Source organism: Oncorhynchus nerka, linkage group LG4, assembly GCF_034236695.1.
Source record: "Oncorhynchus nerka isolate Pitt River linkage group LG4, Oner_Uvic_2.0, whole genome shotgun sequence".
NCBI lineage: Eukaryota > Metazoa > Chordata > Actinopteri > Salmoniformes > Salmonidae > Oncorhynchus > Oncorhynchus nerka.
The window spans coordinates 44,874,524-44,886,238 of NC_088399.1; the positions used below are offsets into that span (position 1 = coordinate 44,874,524).

General features: G+C 41.9%; 1 protein-coding gene across 1 annotated transcript; it reads left to right on the top strand.

Moving 5' to 3' along the window:
- Window positions 1-760: 760 nt before the first annotated feature.
- LOC115126239 (voltage-dependent anion-selective channel protein 2-like) lies at window positions 761-11,613 on the top strand. Its single transcript, XM_029655860.2, has 8 exons — window positions 761-878; window positions 3,407-3,478; window positions 3,880-3,929; window positions 5,109-5,314; window positions 8,638-8,859; window positions 9,463-9,613; window positions 9,762-9,819; window positions 9,947-11,613. Exons 1-8 carry the CDS (start codon window positions 791-793, stop codon window positions 10,036-10,038), a joined length of 939 nt encoding a protein of 312 aa, XP_029511720.1. The 5' UTR covers window positions 761-790; the 3' UTR covers window positions 10,039-11,613.
- Window positions 11,614-11,715: the final 102 nt, after the last annotated feature.

The following is an 11,715-nucleotide window of genomic DNA, read 5'->3' on the forward strand; positions in this document are numbered from 1 at the left end:
TCATTGGACCCTATATTAGGACCCCCCCATTTATGTAGCCTACAACAACAGTAGTGACGACTTCTTATCTTTCTTATCCTATTATTTGTCACTAAACAATGCTATTTTCGTCATAGGCTGCGCAGTCGCTAGTGGCCACTATGGATCTCCAGTGGATGCGGTTTCCACTAGTTACCATGACCACAAAGTCAAAGATGGCTATATCACAGATACACAATTGTTCTATAAATGTGAAGCATCCGCTTAGCGTTTCCACTCACTAACAAATATGGTAGGGAGAGGAAACCCACTGGCCGGTAGTGGGAGAATACAGAACGAGATGGACTTAGGCCGAAATTCTGCACATTTTCTCATCGTTGAAACATTTGATCTCAATACAGTTCTGTTCCAAAAACTATAATATGTTATGAACAGAGTGGACTACGTTTTGTAGACTTTACCCTTTGCAAAAGTTTTTTTTTTAAATCTCGTTGTTTAGGAGTGCAAATGCATACTTCACAGAAGAGGCGTACCCTAAAGAAATCTGCAGTTGATGCGGCTGACCAAATAAATTGTAGGTTGCAAAAAGTCTGAAGATTGCAAAAAGAGCCAGTGTCCCTCCCAAGCCCTTTGAGATGCAATTTTACTATGAATAAATTGAATTCACTGAATATATTGCTTTATTGGCAAATGCTGGAATGAATTTGACAAATGATGTAGCTAAAACATTCTGCTGCAGTCATTCATGCCCTCGCCCCGGTGAATTGCGCATGCTCATTGTGTATCCTTCACTGTGCCAAGCAGATTCTTCATGCTAGTTGGTGGGAGAGAACTAAAGTACGCTAGCTTTGACAGGGTGAAGGAAGAACAGTGCTCAGACGCTTCACAACATAACATCGGTATGAACAATCTAGCTAATATAAAGCACAACGGTTTATTTGTTATAATGCTGTTTATTGCATGGAATAATCATGGAAAATGCATGTCACTAACTAGCGCGTTTGTCCAAGGTTAGCCACTGCACCAACTAGCCGGCTACAAGGGACTATTCCAATGTCCATCTGTTGAGTAATGTGGTTGGCTAGCAAGCTAACTAGATAGTTCAGAGCACTGGCTAATGCCCTAGCAAATGTTACATAATGTTGTTTGCCAATGTCGTACCGTCTAATCCCAAGTATAATTTTGTGTTAAATAAATATATAAATATATAAATTAGAATGACTTAAGATAAAAATTACTTAGATGTTGGCTAGTTGGCTAATTTACTGATGAAGTCAAGCCACCCCAACGCAGATGTAACTAGTTACCTAGCCTAGCCAGCATTCCAATTAGGACATTTTGGCTAGCCTTGCTAAAGACCACTCTCCAAACTGTCCTTTGTCCGAAATTGACGGTGCACAATACATGTCAAGCCCGATATTAGGGCGGCACAAAGTTATTATTTTATGCCGATGGCCCTCACCTTCAAGATACTAGCTTTCAGCTAACGTTAGCTATCATTGACTGCTCATTTTGAAAGATAATCCACTGTTCCTATAATTAACTGACTTGCCTAGTTAAAGGTCAAATAAAAAAAATCAGGAGTGGATTAACCAGTCTCATTGTTAGGTCGTTGGCAGGATAATACAATTTTATAGCGTTGAACATTAGCTAACTAGAATAGCAAATTATATTTTTTCAATATTATAAATACATTGACTGATTTATTAGTTACCTGATCATTAATGAATAGAAATGCTTTGCGACATTTAAAGGTATCTCAAAATACACATGAATAGAAATGTCTCTGTAAAATCAACTAGTTAGCCATCGACAAAATGTTGTAATGAATAATGTGGATATTTAGCAAGTTGAGGTGACTAAACTGCTTGAAGTAACATTGGATTATAATCTGTCATGGTCAAAACTAGAGATTAAACGATACGAGCATTTTATATCACGATTATAGTGACCAAAATTATCAGTTATCAGCATTATCGCGGTATTGTTCAAATGTGCTGGAAATGTTCAAAGTACTGATATACACACTGAAATCATTTCACCAAGTGTTATATTGAAAACCAACAAATACAATTAGCAGAACTATGCACTTTGCATAAACATTAAAATAATAACATTAAAGATGGCACCATGTGGCCATGAGGTAAATTTCTTGTGCAGGTTTAAATGAACACAACCTTAAGTAAGCAAATGGGAACAACGTGCAGTGTTTTTACAACAGTAGGTAACACTGAAAGCTTCAGTTTACATTATTGACAAGCTATTAGCAAGTTAGACAGACAAAGCATTATATTTTCCCCCATTACGAAGTCCCCACATGCGTTGAGCTAAACGTTAAATTACCTTTCATTCGCAATAAAGTAATGTTAATGGGTGTTGGTTACGAAGATGACTCATGAGATTTGAAGTGTTGCCCCATTTCGCAATTTTTTTTTGTCGTTGCATGTTCTGCAGACAGAGTGACCATCTTCGATTAAGCTTCCTTCAGCACTCTTGTAAAACTCAAAATACGACCACACTTCAGATGTTGACCTCTTATTAGAAGGCTGAAAAATCTCCCGATCGCTGTCACTGCCTTCCGCCATGTTTCCACACAAAATAAAAACCCATGTTGCGCCTGCGTTCGACTGTTGCTAACTTTGGTTGATGCTGGACAGTATTTACCGTGCGTTTTAACGATAATAAAAATGAGAAACAGTAATACTAACCGTTGGGAATTTTATCGTGAAACCGGTAACCGTTTCATCCCTAGTCAAAACATGTTGATACAACAGTACCTAAAATGGGGAGAAGTCTGTCCACAATAAAGCGCTGCTCTGCCTTCTGTTCGGTTCTAAATGTAAAGAGTAAATAACTCATGGAAACTAGAGAAGGTCAACCAAGTTGAATTCTTCTCAAGGGGTTGTTACAGCTGTAATTCAGACAAAGACAGGTTCCTACCATCACAAGTATATATTCTCCACTTCAGACACCCCCCTTCTCTCCAATCCTTACATTTTATGGTTCCGCAGGAAGAGGGTAATGTTGTACTGTTTTATCTTTTGTTTTATGTGTGATGTATGTACCTTAATGTGTTTGGAACCCAGGAACAGTAGCTGCTAGGATCCTTAATAAACACAAATACACTTGTTTTCTTAGTTTGGTTTTGTGATGCCTGCAAATATTGTTACAATATGTGTCTATACCCAGTCCTGTCAAGCCATAACAAGGGTCTAGGTCTGCAAATACTGCAGCCTGTTCTGTCAAGAAAATGCATACCACCTCTGACTTTTCCGAATCAGTCCTGAGGGAATCGTGTCGGCTGTTTGCAATATTCTAGAAAATCACACTCCACTGACTAACCACCTGATCTATGTGAACTGAGTCAAATATTGCAGTGGGACACAGGCCTACATATGTTGAATGTCCTGTCTTCTCTCTTCTTCAGGTGCAATGGCTGTTCCTCCTTCATATTCAGACCTGGGCAAGACTGCCAAGGACATATTCAGCAAGGGCTATGGTGAGTTAATAGTAAAAATGTTTGCACACCTGAACAGTAAGGCTAAGGAGGAGAAGCCACAATTCCACACAAAACACATGACCGCCAGGGAGTTGGCTAAAGCAGTGCAGAACAGATCAAGTTACTGTTTATAGCCTGGTCTTGCCAGAATTTGAAACGCAGAAGTCAACTGGGAATCAGTCAATGTGATGTAATACATTTTAAAATTGCACTTGGCTGGCGAGCTTATGGTTTGTTAGAAAGCAAAGCAAACAATATGTGTAATTGAATGCATCATAAACCAATTGTCATTCGTGCTTTCTCAGAAGTCTTTGACTATATGGCGGCCATATGTGTTTTATGACTCTACGAGTCTGCTCAGATGTAACATTAACTCATCAACCTCTTGTTTAACCATCCAGGCTTCGGCATTGTGAAGCTGGACCTGAAGACCAAGTCTCAGAGTGGAGTGGTGAGTCTTCTGTTACTGTCCTTTTCCCCTTTACTTTCTCCTCTGTCCCACCTGCTCTGCTCTGCCTCACTTTATCCTCTGTCCCACCTGCTCTGCTCTGCCTCACTTTATCCTCTGTCCCACCTGCTCTGCTCTGCCTCACTTTATCCTCTGTCCCACCTGCTCTGCTCTGCCTCACTTTATCCTCTGTCCCACCTGCTCTGCTCTGCCTCAGCTTCTCTCTCTCTCTAATCCTGTCTATGGCTCTGTAATAACACAACCATTCTATAGGTTGTGTGTAAGGCCTGGTGTGTAAGACTGTGTGTGTGTCTCCCTATCTGCCATCCTAACCCCTGCTCTGTCCCACTGCCTCCTGGATTGCTCTCTACTGTAGATGGTAAGACTCTCTCCCACAGTGTACTGATGTCTGTACTATATACAGCATGATCCGTGATATGTTTTATTTCACCTTTATTTAACCAGGTAGGCAAGTTGAGAACAAGTTCTCATTTACAATTGCGACCTGGCCAAGATAAAGCAAAGCAGTTCGACACGAACAACAACACAGAGTTACACATGGAGTAAAACAAACATACAGTCAATAATACAGTAGAAAAATGAGTCTATATATAATGTGAGCAAATGAGGTGAGATAAGGGAGGTAAAGGCAAAAAAAGGCCTTGGTGGCAAAGTAAATACAATATAGCAAGTAAAAATATATATATATGTGATATGTGCCGGGAGATTCAGACGGTCTGATCTCCCGCTGATGGTAATGTCGGTCTGTTTGCATCTTCATCACTGTCCAGTGAACATTACTATTATTTTTGTCTCCATCCAAATGATCTATCCTTCCTCTCCCAGGGATCCAGTCACCCACCATCCTTACCTTTGCATCCCTCATTTTCTTTACCTTTATTTTCCTCGCATACTTTTCTTCTTACCTGTAATGTTTTCTGTGTCTCTCCTCACATAATGCATGATTCTGTCAGGATGTCTTCTGCAGTCAGCACAAAACTGCCCGTTTCAACGATCTGCTCTTCTAGATGTCTTTTTCTTCCGGTCTCTCACTCGCACACTCATTACTCATTCCCTCAGTCCTTTCAAACTCTTTGACCTCAACTCTCTCTCCCCTCACACCGTCGCTTGTCTCACACATTGTCCCACTCTCTTTTTGTTTCCTCTCTCTCACCCTCTCAGGAGTTCAACACATCAGGTTCCAGTAACACAGACACGGGGAAGGCGGCAGGTAACCTGGAGACCAAGTACAAGATGAAGGAGCTGGGCCTGAGCTTCAACCAGAAGTGGAACACCGACAACACCCTGGCTACAGAGGTCACTGTGGAGGACCAGCTGGCTCAGGGACTCAAGGTGGCCCTGGACACATCCTTCGTACCAAACACGGGGTGAGAGAGAGACGTCAATCTGATATGTATGGACAAAACATTAAGAACGCCTGCTCTTTCCATGACGTAGACTAACCAGGTGAATCAAGGTGAAGGCTATGATCTCTTATTAATGTCACTTGTTAAATCCACTTCAATCAGTGTGAATTAAGTGGAAGAGACAGGTTAAAGAAGGATTTTTAAGCCTTGAGACAATCGACACATGGATTGTTTATGTGTTCCATTCAGAGGGTGAATGGGCAAGACAAAAGATTGAGGTGCCTTTGAACAAGGTATGGTTGTAAGTGCCAGCCGCACTGGTTTGAGTGTGTCAAGAACTGCAGCGCTGCTGGGTTTTTCACACTCAACAGTTTCCTGGGTGTATCAAGAATGGTCCATCACCCAAAGGACATCCAGCTAACTTGATACAACCGTGGGAAGTGTTGGATACAACATGGGCCAGCATCCGTGTGGAGCACGTTCGACAGCTTTTAGAGTCCATGCCCTGAATTGAGGCTGTTCTGAGGGCAAAAGGGGGTGCAACTCAATATTGGGAAGGTGTTCCTAATGTTTGGTGTACTCAGTGTATATATGCCATTTACAGGTGTTAACGTTTTCGGTGGGCAATAAAAAAATTCAGGGGAGGGGATAACATTGCCTAATAAAGTAGCATGTCTATTCGATGAAATAAATTCCCAAATAATGTTGTGCATTCTATGCGAGATAAATATTTCTCAATTTTTTGGGGGGCACTGAGCAAATGACAGGTCTTCTGAGTGCGAACCTGAACATTGTGAACATTCTGTGCAACTTCCAGGGCGCACGTTTACTGTGAAAGCAGGATGTACCCGCTTTAAGTTAGTTTTAACAGTGGTCAAGTAGGCTACTGTGGCTATTTGATCATAATGGGGAAAAACTATGGAGAAAATGCATTGCATAACATTTTATCATGGAAATAGCTGTTCTATCATTTAGCCTACAGTACCAGCCAATGTGGGGTGTTCAATGTAGTTCTACATACCATGAGACTTGTCCTTCAGACAATGAGGTGACTGAAAATGTTGTTGTGGTGTTAGATGCAAAAAAAAAACTTTACAAAATAAAATGCTACATTATTCCCATACCATTATTACTGAGAATCAGACAAATCATGCTACTCCCCTATTGCTGTCTACAAATTATCTACAGTACAAGTCAAAAGTTTGGACACACCTACCCATTCCAGAGTTTTCCTTAATTTTTTACTGTTTTCTATATTGTAGAATAATAGTGAAGACATCTAAACTATGAAATAACACATATGGAATCATGTAGTAACCAAAAAAGTGTTAAACAAATCCAAATATATTTTAGATTCTTCAGGGTAGCCACCCTTTGCCTTGATGACAGTTTTGCACACTCTTGGCACTCTCTCATTCTCTTTGATAATGATGAATTATTACAATAATGGAGCTGGTCAACGACCTACCGTAGGTGATTCGTTGAGAGCCCAATGATTCTGAATTGGGGCTTGCCTTATATAGCCCAACCTGGTTACATTTCCATAATCCACCACAACTGTCTCAATGTGGCGTAGCCTAGTGGTTAGAGGTTTGGACTAGTAACTGAAAGGTTGCAAGTTCAAATCCCCGAGCTGACAAGGTACAAATCTGTCGTTCTGCCCCTGAACAGGCAGTTAACCCACTGTTCCTAGGCCGTCATTGAAAATAAGAATTTGTTCTTAACTGACTTGCCTGGTTAAATAAAGGAAAAATATATATAAAAAAATGTGTCAAACCAACCCTTATCTACTAGATGAGGTGGCCATATATTCTGAGGTATCCTGCGAGACCTAAGTTTATTCTTAGAAAGAGGATAAGGAGAGATTGTTCGGAATAGAGATACCTCGTTCCGAACGTGCAAGTTTCAGAGTACAGAGGGTGGGGGGTAAGAACACGAGATGTGCACAGCCGTGGTGAATTAGGTACAGAGTTATGTGAAAACAGCAACTTGCACAACCAGAGTAACACTCCTATCATTTATATAAGCCTTAAGGTAATGCAAAATAGCATTTTTCCTCTCTCACAAACGTTGATGGCGTGTACTAACGGGGAAAGTTCTAGAAAGTTGAGTGAAGTTCAATCTCGTGCTTCTATGCGCAGGCTGATATTTCTTCTGTAAAGCAGTCCCGGGGTACGTTGGTCCCAGATTTCCATCGCAACCACATTTATATCGCTACTCCTACAATTGCGTGTGGCATCGTTAAAAAAAAAACAAAGCACTTACAACCGGAGTTTCAAGCATTGTTTAGACCAGTGTTGCCTATCTGGTAGGGGGTGATTTTATTTGTCCCTCCAAGTGTTACGTTACAGCCTTTTTCTGAAACGGATTCAATCGTTTTTTTCCCCCCTCATCCATCTACACACAATACACCATAATGATAAAGCAAAAAACTGTTTTACATTTATTTTTAATTTAGCTCTACGGACAATTAGTTCAACCTCGTGGCTTGCTTTTTGCTCTGACATGCACTGTCAACTGTGGGATCTTTATATAGACAGGTGTGTGCCTTTCCAAATCATGTCCAATCAATTTCATTTTTCACTGGTGGACTCCAAGTTGTAGAAACATCACCAGAACTGAGCTTTTCAGTCCTTCTACATAAAAATGATGGGGGACCCCTTTAGTGATGGTAAATTCATCAGGGACCCCCTCATAATCAGAACACAACTCAAGTGACATAAATATAGCATACAAGGAGTTCTAATAGTGCATGGCCAGACGAACCTAAGTCTCTGGTCCCTCGGAAGGAATATTTAAAGGCCCATCTCTTGGCAAATTTCCTGCTTTTTCAACACATTTTGTAATGAGGCAGAGAGAGCATTGCAGTTTTAAAGCTTAAATTACAGTGCATTTATGTTGAAAAGAAAATCACTTTTGGGGAATCCAAGAAGTATTGAGTTGAAAAATGTATAATTGGTGGAGTAGTGTGGATACCAATATCCCTGTGAGCCTGCCAGGCACATGTTCCATGGATCCCTTGGCCAAAATTATATATGAAGAGACCTGGCCACGGACCTCCTGCAATACCCTACTTTGAAAACCCCTGTCCTAAACAAGGGGACTGTAATTGGTCGAACTCACAATTTAATACATGCCCAAAATTACCTAAAAGCATGATGTTCATGACGTTTTTACATGAAAGGCGAGGTTAACTAAAATATGACTTGACGAAAAGATATGAAAGGATTTAGGATTTATTTATTGACTATGCTATCACCTTTTTTTAGAAAATCAAGGATCAGATATGAAAGGATATTTGTTGGCTGTCTAATTTGCTCTTTCTCTTCTCCATCTGCACTCAGCAAGAAGAGTGGCAAGCTGAAGACTGGCTACAAGCGTGACTTCCTTAATGTGGGCTGTGATGTTGACTTCGAGGGTCCCATAATCCACGCAGCAGCCGTGGTGGGCTATGACGGCTGGCTTGCCGGGTACCAGATGGCCTTCGATATGGCCAAGTCCAAACTGGCCCAGAACAACTTCGCCCTGGGATACAAGGCTGGAGACTTCCAGCTCCACACCAACGTGTGAGTATCTCAGTGCAGTGGGTCATGGCTAAAAACGCTGGTTTTGTTTTTGTGAATCACCATAAATGTAGAAATGTGTTAGATGATACAAGTTTGGTAACTGTTGCCCTGTGTCTCTCTAATAGAAAATGAATCCATAGAATGGCTTAGAACCTCATGTTAAGTCAAAATGACACAACGACAAGATTCCAGTTGAACGTTTACTCAGCCGTATTAGCGCAGTACATGGTTGCCATTGCACTTAGGCCGTGTTCATCAACGAGACTCCTGCGCAGGCGCACTGATAAGGGTGATAGCGCCGTAATAACAGCAATATAGGGATACTTAAAACATGAACGTAACACCTCTTACCCTAGCAATTTTACTGGTTAACTCATGGGTCCACCCATAATGCCACCATTGACATGAATGGGGAAGCCCCGCTCTATAGATTCTTTCTCAGTAATAATGTCATGGAGCAGGGAGGTATTCATTCATTTTAGGATGGTTTCTTACTGTATCTTGCACCCTCTCTCTTTCAGGAACAATGGAGAGAGGTTGTCTAGGAGTGTGAACTAGTGCTTGATTTGGGCATGTCTATCTGTTCTCTCTCTCCTCTTTCAGTAATGATGGGACTGAGTTTGGAGGTTCTATCTACCAGAAGGTGGATGACAAGCTGGAGACGGCGGTCACTCTGGCCTGGACGGCCGGCAGCAACAACACACGCTTCGGCATCGCAGCCAAATACGCCCTGGACCAAGATGCTTCCCTGTCTGTGAGTAACACACATAAGCACGCTGTCTATCTTAGTCTCAACCCAGGCTCTTGCTGTAGCCCCACCCCTAGCAGGGATGAAGCTCTTTGCAATTCATTCAAATTTGCTCACCAGAATACGTTCAATGACTGCCTGTCTCCCCCTGCAGGCCAAAGTGAACAACGCCAGCCTGATTGGAGTCGGCTACACCCAGACCCTCAGGCCAGGTGATCTAATGACTGATTGATTTGATTACAATTCATGATATCCTCTGAGCAAGGTCTCTGAGCACAACTGTCATTTTAGGTCGAGCTATACTGCTTTACATCTCCAGTAAATTCCTCTCCTCTGTAGGTGTGAAGGTGACTCTGTCAGCCCTGATCGATGGGAAGAACTTCAACACCGGCGGCCACAAAGTGGGCCTGGGCTTCGAGCTGGAGGCATAGAGCGGCAGGGAACAAGACCCAACAACCAAGAGAAGAGCCCAGAACCAATCACCCCCATTCCCAACCCCACACACCCTACCACAGCCCTTATCCAAAACAATCATCCTGTAGACACTCCATTCCCACCTCTCTCTCACACACCACAGTCCCTTTACACTCACACACATTGAGTGTCTTGGCAGTAATAGTCAAACCTGTGGCCGTCATGTCCATCTTGTCTAAAGTGGCTAAAATACATGAATGAATAGAGCGACCGAGAGAGGCATTCTGTAATGTCATGGCCGTTATAGTCTAGCCTTTTGGTTTAGTTGGTTAGTTATCACTACTGGTCATCTAGTTTGAAATGGAGTGTTTCAGTCTGAGTGCATAAAGGCAAGCACTGGGGATGGATACCTCCCCTTTTAGCTGACGTTGTACAGAAACACTGGCTAAGTTTTTTTTGTACATCTTCTGACTGGTTACTGAAGCGGCACTAATATTTCAGTAGGAGTTTGGCTGAGTAGTCTTCGGTAAACGTGTCGCTCGGCGTGAACTTACGTTTATTTTCCCCTTCGTATTTCATTGTAAGCATGTCTGAATGAATACCGGGTGTAGGACAGAAGGCTTAGTAAGGATGGAAGCCGGATGCATTTGAAGCCCGGTGTTCTCTTGGTTTAAAAAGAATGCCGTCTGTTTCTTTTGTATTGGTTCGAGTATAAAATGTTTGGGTGTATTTTGGTTGTGCTGTGTTCAGTTGTGGGCCATGTTGTCCGTTAAACCCAGTGTGATCGTAGGATGTTTGTGATTTTGGATGGGCACAACTTCAATTGTATGCCACTTCAGCCAATTTTCTTTCAATTCCTGACTTGACCGAAGTGAGATTTTAAGTGAGCCCAACCCTGAGAGGGAACCAACCATTTCACCACCGCTACAGTCTGCTGTTACTGTAACTACACTGAAGACGGGAGTCTGCAGGAGAGTTTAAGGAAGATTCTACATTACGCATACAGCGCTACAAACGGAAGGACCTATTAGGATTGTTGTCGGCTGAATGCAGTTCTACATGTCCCAAAACGCAATATTTCTTCATCTCCTTGTCTTTGCTCTGAGGCCACTCGTCTTTAGAGGACAGCTGGTAGGTGAAAGCAATATGGTGAAATCTTCCCAGTAGGTGAGAAAAGATGGCATTTCTACAGTGTTGCTTATATCTATCTACTCTTAAGATCTGTGGTCACATGAAGAGGGATGTGGATGTTGTTGCTCATGCTGCTTTAGACTTACACTCCTTCCTGTCATTGGTGCCCCTGGGAGCCAAACGACCCTCCCTGTATGTCCCACTCTCTGTACATAGTATACATATTCTCCTCCCGAGTTTCAACACTCGTACGGTGAGACAACATTTGAAGGGATGCTGTTGTGTCGGCTCGGTCCCTCCTTTACCAAGTCATAAACCATGACTCCATGTATCTTTTGTTTTCTTTCCAATTTTGTCATAATTATGAATCTTTTTGAATTGGTTGTGTTCAAGACACAGCATCTCGGTTTTTTCCCCCCAACCTCAAGTAATGGAATTCTAATTAAAAAAGCTTGTCTTGATGTCTTTTATTTCTCAATGTTATTTTGAGAATATTTGTGGTCCATTAATACTTTAGTGAGAATAGTAGTGATAAGAGGGTTGAGATTATAGATAACAATGTG

Bases quoted from the DNA above. Each gene is read 5' to 3' on its own strand.
- LOC115126239 (XM_029655860.2), top strand. From the start codon at position 791: ATGCTAGTTGGTGGGAGAGAACTAAAGTACGCTAGCTTTGACAGGGTG. The intron at 5,315-8,637 runs GTGAGAGAGAGA...ATCTGCACTCAG, and splicing joins TCCTTCGTACCAAACACGGG to CAAGAAGAGTGGCAAGCTGA. The intron at 9,820-9,946 runs GTGATCTAATGA...TCTCCTCTGTAG, and splicing joins CACCCAGACCCTCAGGCCAG to GTGTGAAGGTGACTCTGTCA.